Source organism: Podarcis tiliguerta (genome assembly GCF_965153285.1).
Source record: "Podarcis tiliguerta genome assembly, chromosome: 14".
NCBI lineage: Eukaryota > Metazoa > Chordata > Lepidosauria > Squamata > Lacertidae > Podarcis > Podarcis tiliguerta.
The window spans coordinates 37,867,447-37,895,059 of NC_139547.1; the positions used below are offsets into that span (position 1 = coordinate 37,867,447).

Below are 27,613 nucleotides of genomic sequence, written 5' to 3' on the forward strand. Positions count from 1 at the left end.
GTTCAGACAGGTATACTATTTTTATATGAAGCCTATCTGAACTAGGGATGGAAGAGAAATTTGATCCATTTTGCACTGAAAGGCAAAGCTACCTAATTCACACATCCTGAAACAAGATGAGAACCAAAACACAGCCATCCTTCAAAATTCACACTTATCTGAAATTTGTGATGCAGTTCTCTAATCAAGCAAAGTTTACAAAAAAAAAATTGCATATCAGGGGACAGTATGCATAACGATGAATGTATTCATGAAAATAACATACAAAAATGCATTATATTAGGGAAGATTCTTGCAAGGAATGTATATGTTAGACAAAATGGCGTACAAATGCATTAGGAGAAATTTGCCCTAAGATGCAGATGGATTTTCAAGCGGCCTTTTTGTTTTGTTTTGCTTTTAAATCACACATTGTTGCAAAAATGTGAGGAACTGGATTTAAGAGAACCGAAATTGACTGATCTTTCCATTCTTCCTCTAAATGAAGTTGGGTAAGGATCATGCCTGCCTTTTAGTATTTTGATTAGGAACTAAAGAGTTGGGACTTCTCCATCTTTCATTCTTGGAAGACTGCAGGGACATACAAGGAGCAGCACGCGTCTTTGAGTGTTGTCTTTATTTTTAGCCCACAATCCAGTCTGCAAAAATTGCCTGTGTGGTAGTCATTAAACATTTAATTCTTGGACCCATTGAAACAGACTCCCCATCCCTACTCCGCACACATGCACTCCTGGTCAAAACATTTAAATTATCTGTGAAATATTTTGGCTTTAGTAGAAATCAAACAAAAATGTAAACTTGGGAGTTGAAAGATATCCACTTGGGGCTAGAGGACATGTTATTCCTAGTGGAATATTTCTGTGGATTTTTAATTCTATGTTGTAATAACCCTGAATTTCTAACAATTTTGAGTACCCTCCAAATGGTATATCTTTGCAGATTTCCCCTTTTCAGAACTTATACCACAATAAAATGTGTTGCTCTTTTAAGGTACTACAAGACTCATTGTTTTTTGAAGAGTTCCCTGTATTAACAGGATAATTATTTTTTTAATACTTGCATTAATCTTCAGTAACTATGGTCAGGAACAGAAGGATGATCTGTGCCCTGTATTCATATAAAAGGAGCAAATGTCCTGAGCATGTGCAGTTTTGCATTTTAACTCATCCCAAATCATAGCACCATCACGACTACCTTGACGGTAAATCCGTTTCCTTGGGAATAAACAGCATTTTGCTGTAGAAAAAGGTCGTGACTTTTATGCAAAGTAGTGCCAAATCTCTTGTTCTGCAAGATGGAGGTGGGCAGACAAGCAGGTGGGCCAGTGGGCCAGGTAAGCTGCAGAGTAATAGGTGAAACTGAGCAGCTCCCCCACAACCATCCTGCTCTGATGCCACTGCCGGCTACTTGCATCTTCATTGCACTTGACTGCTGAGACAGAAATGGTGTTGGTATGAGCAGCTGTGGCAAGAGGAGGCTCTTGACAGGTGTGCAGGCCAATCCACCTGATAACTGCGTAATATCAGTGATGCCATGTGATTCACAGGTGCGTTGCCCAACCCACCTGTCAAAGCTGGCCTGCAAGGTGGAAATGATCCCTTGTCTAAGGGAATCAAGCGGTGGAGTTTGGGGTACTGGGAGGTGAGGCAGTTTGGCAGGAGGTGGAGGTTGGTGGGGTTGGAGAGCAATGTGAGCAGGGGCACAGCACCTAGAGCCCATGTGCAACACCTCGTGCATTTGATGAAGTGCCATGATAAATTTGTCTTGATTTTAATGTGCTACAATGCTCTTAATGGATCTTACACTCTCCTGCCTTTAAGAGAATAGGAAACGCCCCTTCCAACTTAAGATGATACCATGCAGGGCAACTTACATGTTTAAATAGCTCAAACAGGAGATACAAAAGACAAAACAAAAGCTTGTCCCCCTACAAAAAAGGTATTTGATATTCAGTAAGGCACATAAAGAGATGGGATCCATCAAACTTAATGAGAGCAAAGACTTCTATGACTAGCGTTTGACCACTGAGAACACTTCTTGCCCTTTAGAACCATTTGTCTGTGTGTACACTAATGCATGCAGAATCAACTAGAACGCCTAGGGATTCATTCCTCCACCGAGATCTCAAAAGCCAGACATGCTATTGGACTCCCAGATATGCAATTGGACTCCCAGCTCCCATCAGCCCCAGCCAGCTTGTTCAGGGATGAGAGAGATGCACAGCTTCCCCACCCTTTAACCAGATCATGGTCCTTGTAATACAAAGATCTCAAGGCTAGCCCCTGTTAAATTTGACTCTCTAGTAGGAGGATTGTTCAGAACCCTAGTCGTCCCCTTCTATTTAAAGCTCCCACTGAGTGTGTGTCGTGCTCCCACCAGCCCACAGAGCCATGCTAAATATTGCAATAGCACACTAAAAACAAAACTGAGACCATTAATCTAACTCATAACGCAGTCCTTGTTTCTTCTTAATAGTTAGGAACAACACAGCATCTTGAACATGTACCTACCCTCTGTACACTGAATGAAGGCAGGAGGACAGCACTTGGAAGCAGTGATACACTAGTCCTGTTCAAATGGGGGCTGCTTATTTATTGCCCTCCCCTTTTCTCCCGCTTCAGCTGGTGTAGAACCATGACAAATGGGCAGGGCCAACAAAGCCTAATAATAGGAGTTGGCACATCCCAAAGGCCAAAGGGGAAAAAAGGAGAGGAGGGGAGGAAGCATCCTACTGTAGGGACCTGCATCTGCAAATCCACAGGTCTGAAGAGAGGAACGTTTAAGCACAAGATCAGCTTTTCAACGGAAAAGAATGATCCACTTCAACTTGCATAATAGATGGTCCAAATAATGACACACACACGCAGTGTGCTGTAGGATTCCAAACATTACTTTTGCATAGCTGTCAACTTTTCAACTTTTTAAAGGGAAATTCCCTTATTCCGAATAGGATTCCTCGCAAGAGAAGGGAAACGTTTACAGCTATGCTTTTGGTTTGGTTTGCACAGCAGCTGCATTATTCTATAGGCCTCCTCTTTTTAATACATACCACAGAAATTCTCAAGGTCTTCCCATTCTCCAAGTTGTCCTCACCTTTGGTGAGATCCAGAAGAGCTCTTTTTCTGTTTCTTTATTTCTCCCCCTTATGTACATTTGTTCATTTGATTCAAAATTAATTGAGGAGGGGAAATGGAATGGAGTTTCCTGTAAAAGGACATGGTTAGCTTCTCTCAAACTCCTGAACAGGAACCTCATGCTGCAACATGTTCTTGCAGGTCCCGCTTAAGAACACTTTCTTTTGAGTAAGCCCTGTTGGACTCAGTGGGGCTTCCTTCCCACTGCATAGGATCAGGATGCAGAAAGTGTTCTGGAAGAACCTCAAAGAGAAAGTATTGTGACTCATACTATAAATGCAAAAGGCGCTGCCTTCAACAAGAGGCTACTAGTCTTCCGATAATGAATGTCTTCCAGAAATCAAGAGGCAAAACTGTGTTCCATTGTTTGGTTAACATTAACAGACTACAGCTCTGGGTTCCTCTTAAAAATTACCTCACTATTTATTCTGGGTCTGGTCTGCAAATAAAACAGTTTCTATATATAAAGCAGGAGTTGTTCTTAGCTTACGTTTCCAGGCGTCATTTTCATAGATACAGGCAAAGTCTCATATTACCAGCGCAGAGAAGTCACGCCTGCTGGTGTGTAAGAACTGTTGTTGATTTAAGGCAGCTTCCCCAGTGACATTTCTCAAGAGCAAATCCTGTGGAAGAAAAGGAGTACAAATACTTTTTTAAAAAAAATTAATGCAGTTATGCATGTGGCTGGCCTGTGAAGTACAATGCCATTCAACTGGGTAAAGGGTCACCATTCTTGGGGGGCCTGTTGGGGCCTTTGGGAATTTTGAGAATGGGTACCAGTCACAAAATGGCTGCCGTGAGGATGTAATACAATGCAAAATGCCCATAGTGGGATATGTAACATAACATAAAATGGCTGTCACACCTAAAAGAGCAGAAAAAGAGGACCACACAATGGTGTGTGAGTGCCCCCTTCATCAGCTATCCCCATCAGGTGGGGTGGAGGAAACTTATACTACCTCAGCTACTGCCATGTTTGCCCCAGAGATATACTCTTTGCACCTCTCCTCATGTCAGAATGCAGACCCTCCAAGGGCCCCAATTTTCCAGGGACAGACCCAGATTTACAGAAGCCGTCCTGGTTTCTGATTTGATCCTGGAATGATCTGCTTTTACTTAGGACGTCCCTATTTCTGGGGTGTTGGGGACAAATTCAAGATGGCAGTCAGAAGCTGCTCAGCCCCATAGTGCCAATATCTCTTCATGTGTGAGGGGGATGGCAGGTGTCCAGCACCTGCCCGAACATGCCTTGTGCTAACACCGGACTTGTCCACTACAACTATTTTAGGGAAAGGTCGTCACTCAGTGGTAGAGTATCTGCTTTGAATACAGAAGGTCCCAGGTGCAGTTCTCAGCATCTCCCTATAGGGCTGGGAAAGACTCCCTGCTTGAAACCCTGGAGAGCTGCTGCCAGTCAGTGTAGACAAGATTGAGTTAGATGGACTAATGGTCTGACTTTGTAGAAGACTGCTTCTGGTGTTCCTATGTACTTGCAAGTATGTCCAACTGGGAGCTCTGATGCAGTGACTGTGTAACTTAGCCTTACTCTAACTAGAAGCAGACTTGCAGCCCCACTCTGAATTTAAATACTTATAGGACTGCCTATAGTCCAGTGCATTAGATGAGATTATTTTATATTCAGAGACTGCTGATGGCCAGTTGCTGCAATCGCTTGTGTTCCTCCTTCTAACTATGTTGAGCTGGTCAAAAAAATGTGCCAATAACACTTTCTGTTCATATATTAAATAGATTGAAAAATGCCTCCCATGTGAGTGGTTACTTTATAATCTTTGTGGAGTTAGAACAGGGAAAACATCTTTGCTATTAATAGCAGATGGCAAGCTAAAAAGATGTGATAAAAGCTTCATCACTCATCTCTTCTGAACAATGTCAACCTGTCGTGTCTAACAGTGAAATCCGGACTGGGCTAGTTACCAACATCCTGATTGGTCACTATGAAAACAACTGCAGTCCAAGTTCATCTAGACAGCAAACTGGATTGAATTCACTCTGGATAAGATGCCACACTAAAAAAAAAACAAAAAAACAAAAAAAAACACAAGGGGGGGGAGTACTATAGCACCACCAGAGGAGTGACAGCTAAAAAAATGTTAGAGCTGTATATCCGAGGGGTAAACTGGGCTTAGTTTTCTCTTAGGATGCTTGTTCTGTTTTTCATTTTGTTGCTAGGACTGAGTGTTCTCTTCGTTTTGCTAAAGCCTCCATGCAAAGCCTTTCAATTCAGCTGAGAAAGAAGATATAAAAGCTGTTCATTAAAAAAAAAAAAGTTTGGCACCAGAGTTGTACTTAAAGTAAACTAAACCTCAAAGTATTTGAACTTCTTTTCCCCTGGTATCCTGGCTGTTATAAAATGTATTTCCATTATTATCCTGTTCCAGTGACCTGAGTGATACTCAGTTCTGCATGGATTTCTGCTACTCCAATGGGATTGCTCTTCCCTGCAGCCCCCCACATGTTGACCAAATCTGCTGCAAAGGCAGGGGTGGGGACCCTGCAGAACAATTTTGGGGGCTGCAGAGGATAGAAGAGAGAAGGGAAATCCAGCCACACATCATTGGATATCACTCTCTAGACTTTCTTTTACAAGTATTTATTGATTGATTTAGATTTATTTGGAGCACCTCCTAACATTAATCAGTTGGCATGGAAGAATCTCATGCATTTTGGTTTCTTCAGTTTCTCATTTTTCCAGTTCTACGTTTAGATCCCTACATTTCCATACGTGGGTGTAGCCAAGAGGGGGCAGCTGTCCCTCATAATCAATAAAAATCAATTAAAATACATAGCAACCCGAGGTTCTCCCCCCAACAAAAGACCTGCCACCCTAACAAAAATTCTGGTTTTGCCTATGTTTCCATACCAGTTTGCAATTTGTGTTTTCAAGTTCCCATTAAAATTCTTCAGCCTTTTTGTGTGAATATATCCTACTATATACTGTACACATTTTTATATGCGATTTTGTCTAATATACACATTTTTTGCAAAGCATTTCAACCTAATATGCATTTTTGTATGTTATTGTTGCTAATGTGTGCCTTTATATGCACATTTTACCCAAGCATGTGCGTTTTCATACATATTACTTGGCTGGAGAGCCGCGTTACAAAATTCTAATAAGCTAATTTCAAATGACAGTTTTGTCTCTGTTTGCATATCCTTTCAGAATTAGAAGTGCAGAATTAGACAAGTTTGCCTTCAGATGTGAACTCCCTATAACCGGAGAACATTTTTCTTTTGATATCATTCCTTCTATTTCCAATGTTCAGGCTGTGAGCGCCGCTGCTTGTGTAGCCAAGAGTACCACACACATACACATGAGCGGAGGTATCAGTAGGGTTGGGAGGTACACCACAAACAGTATGATGAAGATTGCTCAGTGGACACAGAATGCTGACTATTTTGTGTAGAAAATGAGTGGTGGTTGTTGGTGGAACGGATGGGATTCTAAACAGCAGCATTCCACACAGCAATACTTTGTTGCCTCTCCCACTTGTTATTTGTGGAATCCCTAAAGCTGTGTTTTAAGCAAATATGCAGCCCTGTCTGATGCCTATTTATTCTGAGATCTCTAATGTGGTGCCCTCCAAATGTTGCTGGACTACAACTCCCATCATACCATGACCATTAGCCATGCAGGGGCTATAGTCCAACATCTGGAGGGTTACTCCTGGCAGTGGCGTAGCGTGGATTGTCAGCACCCGGGGCAAGGCAAGTAATTTGCGCCCCCCCCCGCTGCACTGTCCCTCCCCCAGATAGTCCCTCGCTCTCTCTCCGCACCGCACCGCACCGCATGCCTGGCACACCCCCCTCCACAGTGGGCGGCAACCTGGCGGCTCGGATCGGATTCGCACAGTCAGCACTGCAGTGAGAGAGAGTGAGTGAGCCAGGTAGGGGCAGAGAGCTGCGAGTGCGAGTGCACCCCCCCCCCGATGTTGCGCTCGGTGCGGCCGGCCCCCCCCTGCACCCCCCAAGCTACGCCACTGACTCCTGGAGTAATTAGAAATAGTGACAAGTTTGCTTTTGTTGTTGTTTCTTCCTCCATCCCAACCTCTTTTCCTTCCATGCTGTGTCTTTTAAATGAGGTCAGTGACTGCTGATCGGTTACATTTGCAAGTCACTCTGGGAAATGTTTTCAGCTGAAGCACATGATTAAACACTTTAAATAAACAGGAGACACAGGCTTTCCCTGACCACTAATATTGGTCCCCCAATGTCTTGTCTACTCCAGGTGGCAACCTTGCTGTCATGAACTGGCAGGACAACAGGAAGGAGGAAGAGGATCCTAGCGAGAGGTGTAGCTGGGACTGGGACACACCGGGGCAAGCTGGGGATGGGGAAGGAGACGTTGGTGTAGTAGGAAGTACTCACAGGGTGATGGAGGATGACGAGGGGATGGGGGCCAGTGCACAGGACCCAGAGCCACAGGACCCATCACCAGAGCCAGAGGAGCCCCTGTCCCCATGAACACAGTGGGCTCTAAGGCATAGGGAGCAGCAGCAGTGGTGCTCCAGGAGACTAAGGCAGGCAATGGCCCACAGCCCAGCTCCCTAGCTGGCTAGGTGGGGCTTGCTAGCTCTGGGAGAAGGTGTGTGATTCCTCAGCTGGAGTAGGCTTGGAACAGGTGAGAATCACATGCCTCATCAAGCCCAGACGCTGCAATCAGCATGCAAAGTATAAAAAAAGGCAGCATGTTGATAGATCTTGGCTTTGATGCTTCAAGATCTCTGTTGGACTGCTTCGGTTTGGACATGTGGATTGACCATGGTCTGGGGACTTGACATACTGACTTGCTTCCAGGTAGGCTAGGGGTTCAGGACACTTGCCTAATTAACCACCAATGGACCCTGTGAGAGCTAGCATACATATTGTTAGAGATTTGGAGTAAAGCCTACAAATTAGCAACTGCCAGGGTTTTGATTAATGCTTGGGCCATGCTGTAAGATTTGGACTCTCTCCATGCAGACTGAAGGTGTAAATAGATGAGTAAACCCTATTTCTTAAAGCATGACAGCCTCCATTGTGTCTTCTGTTCTCCAAAGGGACACAGACCCTGTGTGGGTGTCTGAGATCCCATGTGCTCTTTCCATGGCTTGGCAGAGAGAAGGACTGGCACTGGGCTTTTGTAACAATATATTGATTCAAAAAGTGGTAATTGCAGCTCTAGAACCCAGGAAAACTTTCCATGGTCACTATGATCATGTAATCTTTTCATGGTTGCTATGACAATGAGGTTCTGAGCTGGTTTGACCAATTGTGAAGCAGGCTGGAGGTTCTGAACTTGCTCATTAACTTTTTGAACTTGACTGCAGGCAGACACCCTTTCAAGTTCTTGCTAGTTGGTCCCTGTTGCATCAACTTCAGTTCTAGTGTGGCTGCAACTGAGCTCATTGCTGCTTACAAATCATGGAACTTGAAAGACTGCTCAGAGTGTTGACCACCCAGCCACAGACAAGAAGAGAAAACAGACCACCTGTAAAAAAAAAATGAGAGTAGATTCTGGCCCCATTGGGATGCCCAAAGACAGTGCTAAACTAGCCAGTCTCTCTCTCCTGATCTGGATGGATTCACACTCTTTTGTAGAATGTCCAAAGTGATGTCTTTGCTTCCATGTACCCATGCTTCCTACTGTGAGGTGCAATATCCAGTTCCTCATTTATTATTCTTATTCAGCACCATCAAAACACATTTACAGGGTTTAACAGACTTCTGTAAACAAAAATAAAAAAGATCTCTCTGTCCCTAAGGAGCCTTCAATATAAATTATGAGGGTGGGAAGTCAACCTTGCCTGCTTACCCAGAGAGCTACCAAACTTGTATTGATTCAAAAAGTGGCCGTTGCAGCTCTGGATTTGAGGGTAGTGTATGTTTACATGGTCACTGTGACAATGAGGTTCCAATTTAGTCCAGCCCATTATGAAACTGAGTGCAGGTTCCAATGTTTCTGATTACATTTAAAATCTCCTATAAACTTCTTCAGTGCAGGGAGAAGTTATATAGAAAATAATATATTCAGGATCAGGAGCACTTAAAACCTCCTGGACTCTCAAGTTGGCTGCCCAGCAACCAGAAACACAGGATATCCATTAGTAGTATTATCAGTGCCACACTTTTATCTAGTGCTTTTCTTTATGTGCTTTAAATGTATGCATCTCCTCCCACCCAACTTTTTTTGGGTAGTATTTGTGAATAAAAAGAAACAAAAGGACCAGGATGCTATACCATCTTTGGCAAGGATTAGAAAATGGGATTGCCTAATTAGATATACTCCAGGGTAAAACACTCATGGAACATTTCCCCATTCCATATGTATGGTTTCTTTTTCTGAGATCTAATAATACACCTTTTTTATCTTGATTTTGGTTTTGGAAACTGGAAACTGGCTCCATACTTTCTTTTGAGAAGCCCGTTTAGTTCTGCAATAAAGTCAGGTTATTTTCTTATGATTATTTTTGGAAAAACACAATTGTTAAGGACTTAAAGGAGACTCAACGGTAATACTTTTGTTTACAGAAATGCTAAACTAATCTGGCTGCTTTCCTCTGGACATTTTCTTCAAGCTCTTGCACATAGTTTGTCAGCATAACTAATGCTAAATTCAACTGCATTTTCCATCAGGAACACACCACTTTGGGGGTTCTTTGGTCTGAAACAGATGTACAAGTGGGGATCTGTAACAAAATGCTTTGTATCCTAGTAGCTAAGATCCCTTCCAGACGTCCTTTTTATTGTGTATTCATTGTGATTTGTGCTCATCATGCTTTTGGGGAAGTAACACGCAACCCCACTTTCAATATTGTTTGAGCTTGTAAACATTTGGGGTGGTGACTCTGTTTCATTTCCAATCATTGCATATTCCGTATCACATATTTTATTTTTAGACTTGATTGTGCTATGCTGCTGTCCCTCCAGATAATAATAATGTAGCACTGGGGAAGGGACGCGTTTGGCGCTGTGGGTTAAACCACAGAGCCTAGGACTTGCTAATCAGAAGGTCGGCAGTTCGAATCCCGCGATGGGGTGAGCTCCCATTGCTCGGTCCCTGCTCCTGCCAACCTAGCAGTTCGAAAGCACATCAAAGTGCAAGTAGATAAATAGGTACCACTCTGGCAGGAAGGTAAATGGTGTTTCCGTGCGCTGCTCTGGTTCGCCAGAAGCGGCTTAGTCATGCTGGCCACATGACCCGGAAGCTGTATGCCGGCTCCCTCGGCCAATAAAGCGAGATGAGCGCCGCAACCCCAGAGTCGGCCACGACTGGACCTTATGGTCAGGGGCCCCTTTACCTTTACTAACACTGGGGAAACACTGTAGAAAAACCTAAAGCAGAATAAATATACTATTATTGCATCCATCTTAATAGGATTTACCTCTGAACAAACATGGGTGGGGTTTCATTGCTGGTAACCAAAAGAAGTTCACGATCTCTTAGCCTAACCAACCTAAAAAAAAAAAAAAATCAAAGGGGAAGAACCCCAGCTCTGTGGAGGAGTGGGCAGGTGTTTAAAATGCAGTAAATACTGTTTTAGAGGGTTCTTAAACCACAGAAATTTAAAAATGGTAGGATTTTGATTATTTGGAGTACTGAAGGGAAGATTGCAGGCAAGTGGGCAAAATACAGGCTAAGCTTGCTTTCCACCTGGGATAGAGGCATTAACATGACAAAAGGTGTTGATGGCCCACCTGAGAGCAATCTTGGGCCTGGGCAGACTGCCAGAGTAACTGAGTGTGAAGAAACAGGAAAAGAGTGTCTTTAGCAAGGTGTGCTGGGAACAAGGGGGAGAAAAAAAGGGAGTGATTGATCTTGGACTGGCTGGGAGAGATGCCTTTGACTCCAGTGCTGCACTGTTGTGGGCAACAAACTCCTCTTGAAATGAACATGTAAGATCTGGACTCTCCATGTCGACTGTAGGTGTAAATATGTGAATAAATAATACTTCTTAAAGCTACAACAGTTTCTGCCATGCGTTAAATTTTCCAAGAGAACATAGACCCTGTGTGAGTGCCTGGAACTGCCTGGAATATTGCAAAGAGTGGGGGTATCCAACTTTTGTGACAGGAAAGGTGAGAAATGGAGGATATAGGCTGGGTATTGGAGCTAAGCAAATAACCAACTCAAATTCATATATGTATTTGTAGCCAAGTGAAATGGCTATTTGATTTTAAAAATAAAGTGCCCAACATTTACAACACACTCCTTTGGATTCCATGACAAAAGAAATACAGGATATAAATGTAAGTAAATAATGGCAGACCCTTGACCACCATGCTTTTAAAAATTAACAATCAAACAACCCTTAGTTTTGTACAATCACTATCACAGATAAGACAGCCACTGATTTCTGGCAAGGTCTCTCAAACACATTTGTAACATCTGTGTGACAGGAAGGAATTCATTAGGCACAGCATTTCCTGTCTCGGTGATGGTTAACAATAGGAAAAATTTTGCTGCTTGAAAGTGTGCTAACCGCATAGATTTATGGAAATATGAAGGCTGGAGGAAAATTTCACCTTTAACTGCACTGGCTGTGGATTAAAACAGGAAGGGGAAAGAGGAGGCAACTAATTTACAGTATGTGACCCTGAGCATGTGCAGGTTTGTAGCACTTTTGAAAGATTTGCGGCATCTATTTTTCTGCCCTGAAGCAAGATCCTGAGGCCACCAGAGCATCTGCCGCAACAGGAGAGAGCCAATGCCAGTCCTACTCAGAAGAGACCCATTGAAATTAATGGACACAGCCATTAATTTCAGTGGGTCTACTCCTGGTAGGACTGTTGGCTACACAGCCAAATAAATCTCTTAAAGCGCAATCCTAACCAGGTCTGGTGAAAAAGAAATTCTGTTAGTTTTTTAAGTTTTCAAAACTTTCATTATGAAGTTAAAATAACAATCCAGTTAAGAAATATGAAATAGAAAGTCCCCCCCCCCCTTTAACATCGAATTCACTGTGTAGTCTTATGAGAAAGTTATGAGGTAATGGCTGTGAACCGTTGTTTGCTTGTTCGTTACATTTCCTCCCTTTATTGTACATCCTATTAAATTCAATGCTGCTGCTCTCCCAGGTAAACGGGGTTAGGGGCTGCAGCTTGTGCCTTTTAAGGTGCCGCAAGCCTTTCCTCGCGCGCTCCCTAAACATTTCGTTTATACGCATTTTTGTTTCGTGAGGAAGGAAGGAAACGCTTGAAAGAAGCTTCCCAAGTGTGAGGTGGCTCCGGCTGGCATTACTGGCAACTTCGCGCAACTTGTGCCAACTCGCCTCAGAGAGTTACAAAAGAAGCAGGAGGTGGAAAGGGTGGGGGGGGGGTGAAAAAAGGTGGGAAAACACCCGGATGGAAGAGGTGGCGCCAAGGGCGGCTCTCTCCCCACCCCCCTCTCCTCGAGGAAAGCCAACGGTTTTAGCGCGAGGGAGCGTCGCGTGCCTTCCCCTTCGCAAACACCTTTGCCCGCCTGGCGCTTCGGCGCTGAAGCGACGCCCAATCAGCCGAGCGCGCTGGGTCTCCCCGTCACGCCCACCAACGCACCCCCCCTCCGGTTCTCTCGCGCACGGTGCTCTCCCCTCTCACCCCCCCTCCTCCTCTCGCTCGACTTTTGTAAACTCTCGCCGCCAAAGCTCGCGAGAGGACATGTCCGCGGCTGTAGCGTCCAGAGAGGGTGAGTGAGGGGCGGACTTCGGGTTCGCGGCGGGGTTCAGCTGACGAAGGGGAGGAGAGGGCGTAATGTGTGTAACTCTATATATTTGAGAGAAATTATTTTCCCCCTCTTTCCCGTTCTCACCACCCCTACCCCCCGCGACGGCGGCGCAGGCTTGAGGCGAAGGGTCGCGGTTGGGCGGGGGTGGGGGGTGGAGAAGGGGGCGACGTTTCTCCACCGCGCGCGCGCACGCGACACACACACACACACAGCCGTTCCGCGGTCTGGGTTGTTTGCGCGAGCGCCTGCAGATTGTGACCTCGGGGTCCAGAGGGGGCGGGGCTTCCAGGAGGCGGCGAAGTCCGCGGGGACCCTCCCCAGAAGTGGCTGCATTTCTGCAGCCTGCAAAATTGCTGCCGGGGTCGGGTCGGCGCGGGTTAGGCTTACATACGTGTGTATGTGTGTGCCAGCACGCGCGCCGCAGGGTCTTAATTTTCGGGTTCTTTGGTACTATGACAAGGTGCGGGGAGGGGAAGAGGTGGAACCACTAGGTAGGATGGCGCCCTTCCCAAAAGTCAGCAGGACTGATCATGGGCGTCGGCGGTTTTAGGTACCTGCTGTACCTGGAAACTTAAGGGGAAGGGTCGTAACACAGTAGTACTGCATCCTCTTTGGCCAGCATCTCCAGATCGGGTTGGGAACAGGGCTGCCAGCCTGAATATTATTTTTTTGGGGGGGGCGGGACAGGTAAACACTGCCCTGCATAATAGATGGCGTGCAACCACAACGTTTGCCCATCAACTTGGGGGTATGTGTGCTAGCACCCTCAAATATTTTGTTTGGGGAAGGTGAAGGGACCTTGGCGCCCTGGAGTTGGCTCCCTTTTGGTGGGGAAGTCTCCTGCCTGAGAATCATTGCCAGTCACGGTAGACACTTCTGAGCTTGATGGGCCAGTGGTTTGTCTCATAAAAAGGCAACTTCTAGTATTCCTGTTCTTACATCCTTCAGGAATGGTAGCAGAGTTTTAAAACACACACATGCAGAGTATCATAATCATAATAGACCATGGCACATAAGGAGCGCTTTGCTGGGACAGGCCAATTACCTGTTCTGGTCCAGTATCCTATTCTTGCAGTGGCCAACCACATGCCAATGGGAAATCTGTAAACAGGACCTGAGCGCAACACTACTCTCAATTCCTGTGGTTTCAAGCACATTACAGTACACTATTTAGAAGCAAACTGCCTCCAGCACAATGTAGTGCAGGGATAGTCAACACGGAACCTTCCACATTTTGTTAGATATACAGTGGTACCTTGGGTTACATATGCTTCAGGTTACATACGCTTCAGGTTACAGACTCCACTAACCCAGAAATATTACCTCAGATTAAGAACTTTGCTTCAGGATGAGAACAGAAATTGTGCAGCAGCGGTGCAGCAGCTGCAGGAGGCCCCATTAGCTAAAGTGGTGCTTCAGGTTAAGAACAGTTTCAGGTTAAGAACAGACCTCCAGAATGAATTAAGTACTTAACCTGAGGTACCACTGTACTCCAAATCCTGTCAGCTCCAGCTAGCATGGCCAATGGCAAGGATGGTGGGAGTTGTAGTCCAGCATCATGTGGAGGCCACTGAGTTGGCTGTTTCTGGTTTAGTATTTAGAATGACCAGGGTTCAAGTCCCCAGCCACGCACTTGCAAGGTGTTTTGAGGATCATACAGAGAGAGCAAGCACAGTGTACATTGCCTCTAAACATCAGAGATGGGACAGGATAAAATGTAACAAGTAAAGTAAAATAAATTTATGGTGTACTTTTAGTATTCAAAAAGTACTTTTTATACAACAGGACAAATATATGCATTACTTGTCTAGTGAATGACTTGTGAGCCTGTCCCTTCAAAAGATGAGAATTTTTCATTGGGAATAGGGAATCCTGAAATATTTCAGTTCACATTGCTTGGAAAAGTCTATATCTAGTGTATGGAAAATATGCAAGTAGCTATGCTTTTCAGTAACAATATTAACCCTAATGCTTGAGAATTTTAAATGAACAATTTTGTGTCAGTGGAAGTTTTGCCATTTTACATGGAGTTGCAAGGGGAAGAAAATTGCTGCAATCAGTATGAAGGGAACAATGTGCTTTCTGTTGAATTTTCTGGGGCTCTGTGTTTCTGTTCTCTTAATTTCCCTAACAATTTGCCTGTGCTCTTTTACTGAGGAAAGTAGCTCTACCAATTTATTCACCTGATTTGGCCCTGATCTAGCTGTTTGCATGTGTAGCAGTGGGTGCTAACAACCAGAGCTGTATGTATCTATGTCTACTCAGATAAGCAGGGATATGACTGACCACTGAGACTGTGGATACCTCAGTTGGTAGAGTGTGATACTCTTAATCTTGAGGTTGTGGGCCTAAGCCACATGCTGGCCAAAAAGATTCCTACATTGCAGGGGGTTGGACTAGATGACCCTTGGGAGTATTTTCCAACTCTGCCAGTCTATGATTCTAAGAAAAGGTGGGGAGCCGAATCTAAATGTCTGCATCCCTCAAGACACAATCTTAGCACTGATGGAATACAGATTGTGTCGGTGTAGAGATGGCCTGCTGCTGACAGCATTGCTTTTCCCTCTTGTCTTAAACTGAGCTTTGTAACTTTCACTTACGTTATCAAAAGATCTTTTTCTTTTTTCATTTGTGAGAGGTGGGGGATTTATTCTATTTCACTGATTAAGAGGGAGATGCACAGCCTTTAAGGGAAAGTCCATAAAATAACAGGGACATTGCTGCAGTGGGAGGGACTAGCTTTATTACTTTTTTCTCTGAAACTTTTATTATGCCAGTTAGGGTTACTATAACTGTAAAATCACTGCAATAAAATGAATAATAAATTCACAGAATTGTAGAGCTGGAGCGGATCTTGAGAGTCATCCAGACTAACAACCTGCAGTGCAGGAATCTCAACTAAAGTATCAAGGACAGAGAGTCCACCACCTTCTGAGGGAGTCTGTTCCATTGTCGAACAGATCTTACTGTCAGAAAGTTATTCCCAATGTTTAGTCAGAATCTCCTTTATTGTAACTTGAAGCCATTGGTTCGGGTCCTACCCCCTGGAGCAGAAGAAGAGCTTGCTCAATCTTCCATGTGACAGCCCTTTAGATATTTGAAGATGGCTATCATATCTCCTACCAGTCTCCTCTTTTCAAGACTGAACATACTCAACTCCCTCATAAGGTTTAGCTTCCAGACCCTTGGTTGCCCTCCTCTGCACATGTTCCAGCTTGTCAATATCCTTCTTAAATTGTGGCATCCAGAGCTGGGAACAGTACTCCAGGTGTGGTCTGATCAAAGCAGAATAGAGCAGTACTAGGACTTTCCTTGATCTGGACACTGTACCACTTCTATACTTTTACATCTTCTCCACACAGAGTACCTACTGCTTGCTTGTTCTTCCTCTTGTTTTGAACATAGCCAAAAAAACCTTTTATTATTGTTTTTAACCTCTCATGCAAGCCTGAGCTCGTTATGCCTGACCTTCTCCCTGCCACTGCTGGCTACTTCATGATTTCAGCTTTCTTCCATTTCTTATACAGGCCCTTCTTACATCTCAGCTCAGCTGTAAATGCAGCTATAGTGGTTTCTTCAGATGCCTCCCACTTTCCTTTCTTGTTGGAATTATCTGCACTTGTGCTTTCAATATTTCACCTTTAAGAAACCCCCTTCTCTTTGAGTATTTCTGACCATGGGATCTCATCCAGTAGTTCCTTAAACTGTACTGAACATTGAGTTTCCAGTGTGAGAACAACTCATGTCCCATTCCCTTCCCAATTCCCAGATTTCTGTACAGTGGTACCTCGGGTTACGTATTCTTCAGGTTACATACGCTTCAGGTTGCAGACTCTGCTAACCCAGAAATATTACCTCGGCTTAAGAACTTTGCTTCAGGATGAGAACAGAAATTGTGCAGTGGCGACAGCAGAAGGCCCCATTAGCTAAAGTGGTGCTTCAGGTTAAGAACAGTTTCAGGTTAAGAACAGACCTCCAGAACAAATTAAGTTCTTAACTCGAGGTATCCCTGTATTCTGTAAAAGAGGCAGCTGGATTGCTCCAGTGGATGTATTTGTCACTTTTGAATTGAGGAAGAGAGCCAAAGAGGACGTCCTCTGGCTTGCTCCTTGGTTTAAACTGTCCCGGTCACGCCCCCCGGCCAGCGGATAGGCTGGCTGGGCTCTGACGTGGCCAGGATCCCCCAGGCAACGGGGGACAGAGTTCTCCGCCCCTGGTGGGGAGTGGGTGGCCACACGGTCCACCACAATTCCTCCCCACTGGGAAGTGGAGCAAATTTGTCACTTTTGAATTTCTGTAACCTTAGCGTTTTTGTACATACTGTGATTATGCTTGGAAGGTGCTTGCTCTACAGTCAAAACAGTTGAAAAGGCTACTTTTGCATTTGTGCCTTCAATATTTCACCTTTAAGAAACTCCCTTAACTCTGAGTATTTCTGAATATTTTCAAGATTCAGCTGATCATGAAAATTTGTATTTTTGTTTTACAATATTAAATATATTCCATCCTGAAACTACTTATGCACGAGGGATGTGTTTTTCTTAGCAGTCATATTACAGCATCATTGTGAACAATTGTGGATATATTCATTATTATTTATGTAAAGGATAAATATATTCCCTTCCCATTGCTTTTTTTTCCAGAGCAAAACATTTCCTAACTCTTATTTGAATACAGTTGCTATTTTGAAAAGCTTTGCTGTAACACAGTTCAATGCTTCATGGTATGCTTTTTAAATGTTTGTATTTTAATTGAGATTTGTTTGGTGCCTCTTCCATTCTATATATTTTGGCTAAAATGGAGAAGCAAGTATAATTTATGTTGGGAATATGCTCCAACACCAGGAGCAAACATTACTAAAACTTGGGTGCTCAGTCTCCTAGGAGCTCTAGTAATGATTGTGATCATTTTTGTTTTGTAACAAAAGTGAGAATTGGAGTTTCCTTTTAAGCTAGGAGTTGATCCTGATCTATGTGGCCTTAAGTGTATAAGTGATATGGGATGTGCCATCCTTATTCTTCTTATCTTGGAACCCCTGCACACAAGGAGGCAGTTCTATCTGCCTGGTTTGTTGGGCATCCAGTGTATTGTATAATTTCTCAGTACTACCTTGCCGGAGGCACCTTTGCTCATTAGGCATAGAATACACCCTTCTCTCCTCTACCTGAGCCTCTAAGGTAGAAAGAAGATAAAGAGAGCTTAGAGTCAATATGGTAAAATAAGACGGGAACCTTTGCATTCTTACTACAGTGCAGCCATTGAATGACTGGAATAGTTATATGTGCAGTAATCAGTGAGGTAATATTTACATAACAGAGTGTATGGTTACATAAACATTGTGAACAAGAGTTATAACATAGGAGTGGTATTCTCCTGATCTTATAACAGTCATTTGCGTATATGAGACTTAAAAGTACATAAAAATTTAAGATGAGCATTTCTTTATACACAATAGTTGGTGCACTGTATATTTGGACAAAGATTAAGACAAACTAAATAATAGTACAGCAGTCACTAGAAACTAACCAGCAATTATCCTCAGATGACCCCATCTTAATTCTATGTATTAAACTGCTTTTAAACTTAAGTTTACATCCAGTATACGTTCTGTATATTAAAGGAGATGCTTGACATAAAGCAGCCCCTGGGAAGGGGGGAGAGAAGTAGTCTTCTTTGCATTTTTTAAAAAAGAAATGGTACATGTTCTTATTCATTTTCTCTGCAACAGTAAGCATCATTATGTAGAGTTTTCTGAAATTGCCATTTGGGGAAATATTTCTAATTGAAATATAAACTGGTGATGAAAAGAAGAGAAAATGTTTGGTTTTCTCTTCTAAACCTCTCATTAGAAGTGTGTGAATTTAATTTATGAATTCTTGCTATGGTTCTGATAGCAAAGGCTCGATGCATAAGTGTTTGTATAATGGAGAACTTTAATATCTTTTAGATTGAATTCTAAATAGGAACAGCATAGCAGGCTCAGAACTTAAGTAGCTATAATACTAAACCAAAAAAATACCTCAATTCCAAAATGCCATATACAGTGGTGCCCCACAAGACGAATGCCTCGCAAGATGGAAAACCCGCAAGACGAAAGGGTTTTCCGTTTTCAGAGGTGCTTCGCAAGACGAATTTCCCTATGGGCTTGCTTCGCAAGACGAAAATGCCTTGCGATTCTTGAGGTTTTTTTCCGCTCCCCAACCCCTTTTTCTAAAGCGCTAAGCTGCTAATAGCCTTTTAGCAGCTAATCCGCTAATCCCTTAAGCCTTTAATAGCCGTTAATAGCCCTTAAACTGCTAATAGCGCTAATCCACTAATGGGCTTGCTTCGCAAGACGAAAAAACCGCAAGACGAAGAGACTCGCGGAACAGATTCTTTTCGTCTTGCGAGGCACCACTGTATAACCAACCTAGAAATACCAAAACAGCAAAGGGCCTTCACTTTGGCCCGAGGTCAGGCCTTCCCCTCAGCTATCCAGGAAGGCCGTTTTAGGAAGGTACCTTACGGGGAGGAGAAATGCCCCTGTGTCTCAGGGCAGCTAGAAACTATTGAATATGTCTTCTTCCACTGCCAATATTATGCAGATGTGTCAAGTTCATCCTGCCAATTCTATACCAATTCTCTGCACAGACAGAGCAATGCTATACCTTCTTGCTACTTCAAGATGCACACCCAGATGTAACATACTCAGCTGCCAAATTTTGCACTGCAAAGATTGACATTCACCGAAGAATGGTTTGGGTCATGTACCAGACCTAAACTCAAGACCCGTGCCCTCTCTTGCACCCTCCCTTCTATAGTTACTTTTGCAACTGCTTGCTCTTAACTCTCTAGCTGATTTTAAGTCTCCCTCATGCATCCCCCCTTCTTTGAGTCACTCATTTTACCCATTTTATTTCCTAAATTACTGTGTGTTCCTATTTTAACCTATGCTGGTCTTTGACCATAATAAAGATGATGATGATGATGACGACGACAATACTATTCTGTACAGTTAATGGAATGTCATTTTCTAATTCTTTAGCTGGGTGATAAATGTTACATTGTGCAAATCTTGTACTTGAGAACTATGTTAAGTTAATCAGGGTCCCTTCAAATTAGTTTTATCTTCTCCATGTATTTAGTGGAAACAGGAAAACTGGATCTGCTCCAGTCACACAAGGCAGCTTCCTGAATCAGGAACTAAGATTATTTGTATATATAAATAAATGTTAAGAGGAAATTTTAGATTCTTTTTTTGTGATCTTTCATTTTCCAGATTCACATTGAATGTATTGAAACAGACTGTAAGGGACACGATTTTAAGTGGTTAGTGGTGAGGTAAGTAAGTTTACATATCAGCATGTATTAGTCCTCTCAAAACATACTGTAGCTGAAATTTACCAGCTTTCTACAGGGTACTCAAAGCTCCTTCAGCCACAGCAAGTTCATCTTGTATACAGCTGTTGGCAACACTATTGTTTGCTTATATATTATTCAGTGGAATCTAAAACTCGTTCATGGGTAACAGTTCCTCATTTTTTTTGCTAGATTTCTCCCAATTTTCACTTGGCAGAAATAATTGCTATCTCACATGATTGGCTTTAGATTCCTGTGTGAGGGAATGGGTCTTCTACTCACACAGTGAGAGTGGTTGTATATCGACCCACATCTTCCACATCTACAATCCCTGTGTCTGCTGGAAACTCTGCCAACGAAGGGGAAACACTACAGAGCAATCTTTTGGGCAGTGGAGGAAAAGGGGAGGGTATAGCTGGGGGGTGGGGTGGGATTGGCATGCCCCTATGCATTTCAGTCACATGGCAAGGTCTTTCAGATCCAAGCTAATCTATCCATTCCAATAATTTCCTAGTTATGCTTTCAAATTTAATAATAGTTTCATACTTCCTTTCCCTGTGCAAATATTTTACTCATTTTAAGAAATCCCATTCTGCTCATTTAGGAATTATTCACTGAATTTCTCAACCATGGATTCTAATCCTAACTCATTTTGTGAAAACAAATTTGTATTTATCAGTATATTAAAAGATCCATGTTAAAGTTTTTTACTGTTTTGTACTTTCATATTACTCAGATTCTTGAAAATACATCTTTTGAAGTAACTGAAGAATTAGAAAATGAAATATTACTCCTTTGGAATTAAAACACATTTATGTCCAGAGAATTATGAAACTGATTCCATTATCACAATGGGGCTTTGAATGTATTTTTAATCATACAGTAGGTTCCCCTTACCCCCCACTCGTCCACATGACAAACCGGTTGTGAAACTGAAGGGAGTTTCACAACAATTTGTGAAACAATTTGTGATATGCTAGTCATCAAAGAAAGTCACACATTATTATGCACTGTAGCAAAAAATGGACACAAACTTCTCTAATTTCAAGAATAGCAATATTTGTGCACGGTGTTTGACCCACCTGCAGTTTGAATTTTGGTTGAAGTCCTAAGTAACTCATGCATTCAGTCGGATGTTGCAGATTATGCATCAGAGTAAACACATTATTACAGGGCCAGATTAATAATACGGAATTAATCAACTTTCAATCTCTGCATATGTTACATTTGTAGAATAGTGGCTGCTGAAATTGAGTGAAGTGTGATGGTGTTTCTCCATGGGTAGCTGCTTGTGTTGCAACTTCGTTTCAGCTTATTTAAAACTACTACCACTGTGAAAGAGCAACTTGACACAAATAGTCTTCTGTAGGGCAAGGAGGCCTCCTCATGGCCAGTGGTCAGGGATGATGGGAGTTGTTGTCCAGCAGCATCTGGAAGACCACAGGTTAGCTATCCCTGCTGTAGGGAGTGGTTCCTGTGTCACTTTTTCAGTCGCATTGAAGACAAAATGAATGAATTGATCCTTACTGCCTTTTGTCTGTAAACAAAGAAAATCTATCTATAAAGATGCTGTAGTTAATACTGTGACTTAAAATATTCTTAGGAATAAGTTCTATTCAAATCACTTGCTTTGTAATAAGTGTTTTTAAGATCCAAGGTCCTAATGTATTAAATGAATGTAAAGAAAAATGTGTGTGTGTGTGTTTTAAATTTCATACCATCATTTTATTTTTTTGAGAGGATAATATGAACAAGAGATCCTATGAACACTTTGTAATTCTAACTGCATTGTGATTTACTATTCTTATGGGGCAGATATTCCACCAACTCAATAACGATCAACATTGTTTTCAGTTTATCACACTAAGTTTTGGATAGTCAGTTAAATCTTGTCCTTGCATCATGCACTGTTAGTCATGAAATATAAGTGGATCTGTCAAATAAGTTTTTATTAATTAGAGCTTGATTCTTGTTGGCCCCAGGGACTAAACTCTTCTTCCACCCACTCAGAATGAATTAGAGATGTGAAGTTATGGTCTGAGACCAGTAATGGGCTTAGTATTTGCATAAAGGTTATTCTTTGAATCTTAAAAAGTTGTTTTTTAAAAAATAGAGAATACTTGTAAGAGTAAATAAAGTAGGTTTGCCACAAACATAATATGTTTTTAGGCTTTAAAATCGGTTTTTACATTATGTTTACAGTGGAGTGGTCTAAATACAGGCAACATCTGTTTATTTGCATTAAAATATAATTTAAAAGTATACGTTCATTTTGTGATATTGGCTAAGTAGGCTTTGTGGGAAGAGCCTCTCATCAGTTCGGTAGCTGTCCAAATATTGTATCTACATCAAATATGTATCAACATTACCATTTTCAAAGGAAATGGTGGGAGATTGGGCTTACAGGATGTACATCCACCCGTCCGGCTGATTTAATAACTTTGTTGTCGTTATTTCTCTTTCTTGACAAGTAGGTGCTTTTTGTTTTAGCACTTTCAGGCAGCAAACTGCATCACACATAGAAAGCACTTTAAGACTGCAGCCTTAAATGTGTTACTATGCACCTTAACCTGGAAGTAAATCCCACTCAATGGTTTTTACTTTTGAGTAGAGATGTATAGGATTGCATTGCTCACGTATTTGCACTTCACTTTTCTAAATCTTCCATCTCTAAAAAAAGTTAGCTTGTACTGTGAGGCCAGGTTTTCAGCACTTATGCAAGTGCTTCTTCTTTTCTCCTTCCTCTCAACCAGTTGGAGCACTATAGCTTTCAGAAACCGAAGAGATAGCCCAAAATAGCATATTAGTTGTGCAATATAATTTAAACTCTTCTAAAACCTCTAATAATATGCCTCACAGTTGCAAAATCAGTTAAGGTTTTGTTGTATTATGATAATAAAATATTTTATGTAGCAGCCGTAACACAGTATCTTTACTAGGACCGAAAAGATTTGCTGATCCTAATAAAAATATTATGCCTTTGGATTCCCTCCTGCCCCCTCTAATAGGCTAACATGTCTATCAGCAATACTACCGTATTGCCTCGAGTCTAATGTGCTATTGAATCTAATGCGCACCTCAATTTTCAGAACCTTGAAACCAAAAAAGGTATTTGCTGGTGAATGTAAATGTGCCATTGAATCTAATGCACACCTTAATTTTTGCAACGTAATTTGGCTAAAAACGGTGAGCATTAGATTTGAGTAAATATTATATTTTAACATTTTGGTCCTGCAGCATAGCTGCACAGAGCCCTTGGGGAATGAACAACATATTCACTAAAACATACACAATGAAACAGAATAAATTTAAACTATTAATAATCATTGCATTAAAAAACCAAAAGAACAAAATATAAAAACTTGACTGGTAGATTTGATTCAAGTTTCCTCATTAATCAGTAAGGCCTGAAACAGAATAGTTTTCTTTTAAAAGGCTGGTGAAAATCTAGTTGACCTAGGGTGAGTCTTTCAGGAAAAAAATGCTGCCGCAGGAAAAGGACATGTTCCTTGTCATCCTCAATCTAGCCTATGACAAAGATTGAGACCCTTGGTGTATGGGTATGGGGCTCATACTGAAATGATGCTCTCTAAAAATGCCAAAGCCATTAGAGCTTTATGGTTGAGCTTTAAAGAACTTTGAATTGTGTTTGGGAGCCATTATAGATCTCTTGGTACATGTTTTAAGTGCTCTCAGTAATTCCTGATAATGAGGCTGTTGCATCTTGAACCCACTGAAGATTCTGAACAGTCTTCAGATGCAGCTGCTGCCCCACATAGAACATATTGTAGTAATCTAGACTTAAGTTTATCAGGCATGTAGCTAGGTCACCATTTTTCAGGAGTGCTTGCTGCTGACGTACCAGCTTCAGCTGGTCAAGTGCTATCCTTACTGTGACCTGTTGAGGTTCCAGAAACATTCCCAAACGCCACACTTGCTCTTTCCTTGAAACTGCTAACCATTCAAATTAGGGGAACCCTCAGCTCCCAGATAAGGTCATTGATGAATATTTCCATCTTAAGACTAAGCTACTGTTTATTCACCCTTACCCAATCCTGTCATTTACCCCAGGCACCTGTTTATAGCTTTCACCATGTTATATGATGTCCTCTTGCGCTAAACATCAAGCGAATTTATGCTAGCAAGTTCATGTAAATATCTCAAAACAAAGGGGACAAATTGGAATCTTATAGCACCCAATGAGATGAGGCCAACGCAAGATGCAGGAGAAGAGTAATCACAAAACTGCTTCCAATCACATCATGTGACCCAGAAGGAGGTTCAGGAGATATATCATACTTCCTTGTGCATCTCTTGGCAAAGGTAATCAAAATGGTTTCAGTCCTAAAGCCTAATAATGTGGATCAATATAATCAGTAATATTCAGAAGTCTCAAAATCCTCACATCTCCTAGCATATTAGAAACTGGCAGGTAATTGAGGTCCATATGAGTCATTCTGTCCCCTCCTCCCAAAAAGGTCTTATAGTTGCCTTCAAAGGGGCAGAATACAGTTTTCCACTGAAGAGAGATAAATCTGGTCAGCCTATTCTGACCAATCTGGCCAGCCTTTCCTGACTCACTTAGGATTGGCAAGAGTAGTGTGTACACATGGCTGGATTTGCTTTTTAAAGAACTCTGTATCCTCAGGTAACAACAACTGAAGCTCATTAAAGCAAAATTGATAATTTGAGACTGTGCACATGTCTTGCATAGCTAAGTTGTGAGGATTGTCCATTCTCTACAAGCACACACACACACACACACACACAGCCTCCCAAGTACTGTATGTCACAATACTCCACTGGAGCTTGAATTTGATCAGAATGTAAGCCAAGTTGTAATAGGCCTCTTACTATCTGAAAATGTTTCTTTGGATAGAATGATTCAGAGAAACAAGGGCTTCAAATGGATACCAGCCCATGCTTCTTTATATTTGTCCCAATGTCCCTTCTGCTTTATGTTCTCTATTTTCTGGAATACCAGGAAGAGTTATAGATTCAAGGACATGGGAGAAGACTCATCAGCGCTATCATATAAACTTGCCTGAGTCAACCCCCTGTTCCAGAGGCCAGCTAGAGCTTTGACAGCTAATGAGATTGACTGGTAACATTTTGGTAATTCCTTGTACCAATCACCTTTAAGGGATGGAAATCTTCAATGTCCCATCACTCCTTCCACAGACTAAAGTTATGATATTCTCAATTACCAAAGCAGTATTCCCTACCATCTGGGCACCATCACACTGATTGGAATAAAACATGTAATCCAAAGAATCATCTGCAACATGCATTGTGACAGTTAAACATGGAGACAGACATAAGGTGGCACCATGAACTCAGGAGGTCACAAAAGGGATCTTGAAATTGTCCAACACTGATAGGCTTGAGGACCTCAACACCAATTCTGATAACAAATCAATCAGCCTGTTACTCAGTAGTCAGTCCAGTAACAGAATCCCTGGTTCTCAGGCCTGGCACTGGGCATAATTGCCAGGTTGGTTCCCTTATAAAGTTCCTGTTTGAATGGTGACCAAAGTGATGTTGTAGAGCAGCAGCTGTTGGCTCAGTTAGCTCCACTCCTTGAATTCTCCAGAGTTGGAAGAAAGGCCAGAAGCAGGGATAGCCCTTAATGCTCTAATCCCACTTCTTCTTTTCCTCACCTGCTCAGGCTTCACTCAAAAGCCCTACCATCCTGTCCCCCATACATTTCTAATAGAGGCATGCTCCACCTTAACAAATAGCATTGTACATTGCTATAACCTGCCCATCAACCTTGTGGTGGAGGGCAGGTAAAAAATTAATAGTACTTAATAGTGCAAATTAATACTACAAATCAATAGTACTTAAGTTAAAATATTTTCCTTGTTTAGCAGGGACAAAGGACAAACAAACTTCACTCCATAACCATAGCATCTTCATAACCATAGCATCTCCATAACCAAAGCATAACATCTTCTCCAGCTGTCTCCTAGAGAAAACAGTTTCCTTGGGACTTTGTTCACAAAGTACCCACCACTATATTATCTCCTCCAATCTCTCTTTTTCCTTCCTTCCTTCCTTCCTTCCTTCCTTCCTTCCTTCCTTTATCCACAGTTTTTTCAAGATGGAAGTCAAAATGCCATACATGGGTTTCCAGAACAGTCTTCCAGACCCATTTAGTTTCAGCATGCGGATGCTTCAAACTTTGACCTTGATGTCATGCTTGCTCCCTCCAGGACAATTGCTCTTGAGATCACTGCTTAAGGCACTGGCTTAGTCTTTTGTTATCCCAGAGTATGCTGGAGTAAATACCTTCCTTTCCAAGTGTGAGAGACATAAACTACTAAAAAGTGCTTCAAACAGTTGAATATTGCAGATCGCAACACACCAACAATATTCAGATGCTATGAATCTTGATCTAAAGTGTTTGCATTTATGCACTTCCCTGCCAAATGAATGTGGAATTAATTTTCAGGTTATTAATGTTTAGACATCTGACAAGCCACTTCTCAAAGTGTTTTGAAAATTAGGTTAACTCTGGGCATAGTGCCAGTAGGAATGTGAGAGAGGGGCCTCTAGTTATGCTACCCCGTAAGGTTTGATTAAATTGTGAAACCCAAACAAATCATAAGAAAGACAAAGGCTGCATTCTGCACAACTTTAAAAAATCTTTAAGCAGTGATTTCATAAAACAAGTACATTTTTATAGGTATCTTTAGGAAGTCACTTCATTTTCTGTAATGTTCTAATATTAGAAATATGCCGCGAAATTAATAATGTAGTTCATGTTTAAACTGTATTGATATATTTAAAAAATCAATAGCTCCAAAGTAACTTTAAAAACATCAACCTTCTCTCTGCATGTTGAATAAAATGTTCCACTCAGTGCACTTAATATTTCAAATAAAAGGTGTTGAAGCTCCCAGCCTGCCTGGAAGTTCCAGTATCTTGCTCAGAAATCTTTTATGCTAATCCTAGATGTGTGGCTCCAGGCTGAAATTTCTCAGTGGTGAGAGGAAACATGGCCTCCACTTTAACAGAGATGTTATTACTGCACATGTTTCAAACCTGAGTGCCGGCATTAAAAATAAAAAGAAAGTTCTGAAAATGATGTCTTGTGCCAAATCTAGGCATGATGCCCACAGTTTTGTCCTCTGTGCTGCTTGTAGTTTTCTGAGCTGTGGACTCCAGACCTAATATGTGTCTTGTCACAGTTCATGCTGTGGCATGTCTTAGAGCTTGCTCCTATGCATGTTTTTGGTTGCAATTCTAAACACATTTTCCAGCAAGTACCGTAAGTTCCACTGAGTACAGTGCAACGTATATCTTGAGTAAACATGTGTAAGATTCTGTTGTTAGCTCCCTATTTACCGTTTATTTAGCTTGCAAGGATTGTTTGCATCCCAAGTCAAAGTGGAGATTTATGCAGTGGGGGACCCTACATTAATGGTGATTT

The 27,613-nt window shown here is 42.1% G+C and overlaps 1 protein-coding gene and 1 long non-coding RNA gene across 10 annotated transcripts in view; one reads left to right on the forward strand and one right to left on the reverse strand.

Annotated features, from left to right (window-relative positions):
• Positions 1-227: 227 nt before the first annotated feature.
• LOC310664029 lies at positions 228-12,520 on the reverse strand. Of its 3 annotated transcripts, XR_014504745.1 has the most exons (4): positions 11,661-11,923; positions 10,520-10,591; positions 3,625-3,757; positions 228-651 (listed from the first exon to the last, which is right to left on the reverse strand). It is a non-coding gene; the product is annotated as an uncharacterized lncRNA (long non-coding RNA). The 3 variants fall into 3 exon arrangements; XR_014504744.1 differs by having other exon boundaries at positions 228-638; positions 10,520-12,520; XR_014504746.1 differs by having other exon boundaries at positions 10,520-11,923.
• MRTFB (myocardin related transcription factor B) overlaps positions 7,856-27,613 on the forward strand; it is an 88,681-nt gene continuing 68,923 nt past the window's right edge. The window contains exons 1-2 of one of the 7 annotated variants that reach the window (XM_083412525.1): positions 7,898-7,952; positions 20,099-20,160. In XM_083412525.1, coding sequence (XP_083268651.1) covers positions 7,917-7,952; positions 20,099-20,160 — 98 coding nt within the window. In that variant the 5' untranslated portion in view covers positions 7,898-7,916. Of the gene's footprint in view, positions 7,953-12,683; positions 12,802-13,167; positions 13,301-17,483; positions 17,564-20,098; positions 20,161-27,613 lie in introns of those variants that run through there. The other 6 variants (XM_083412528.1, XM_083412533.1, XM_083412526.1 and 3 more) reach the window with 6 other exon arrangements.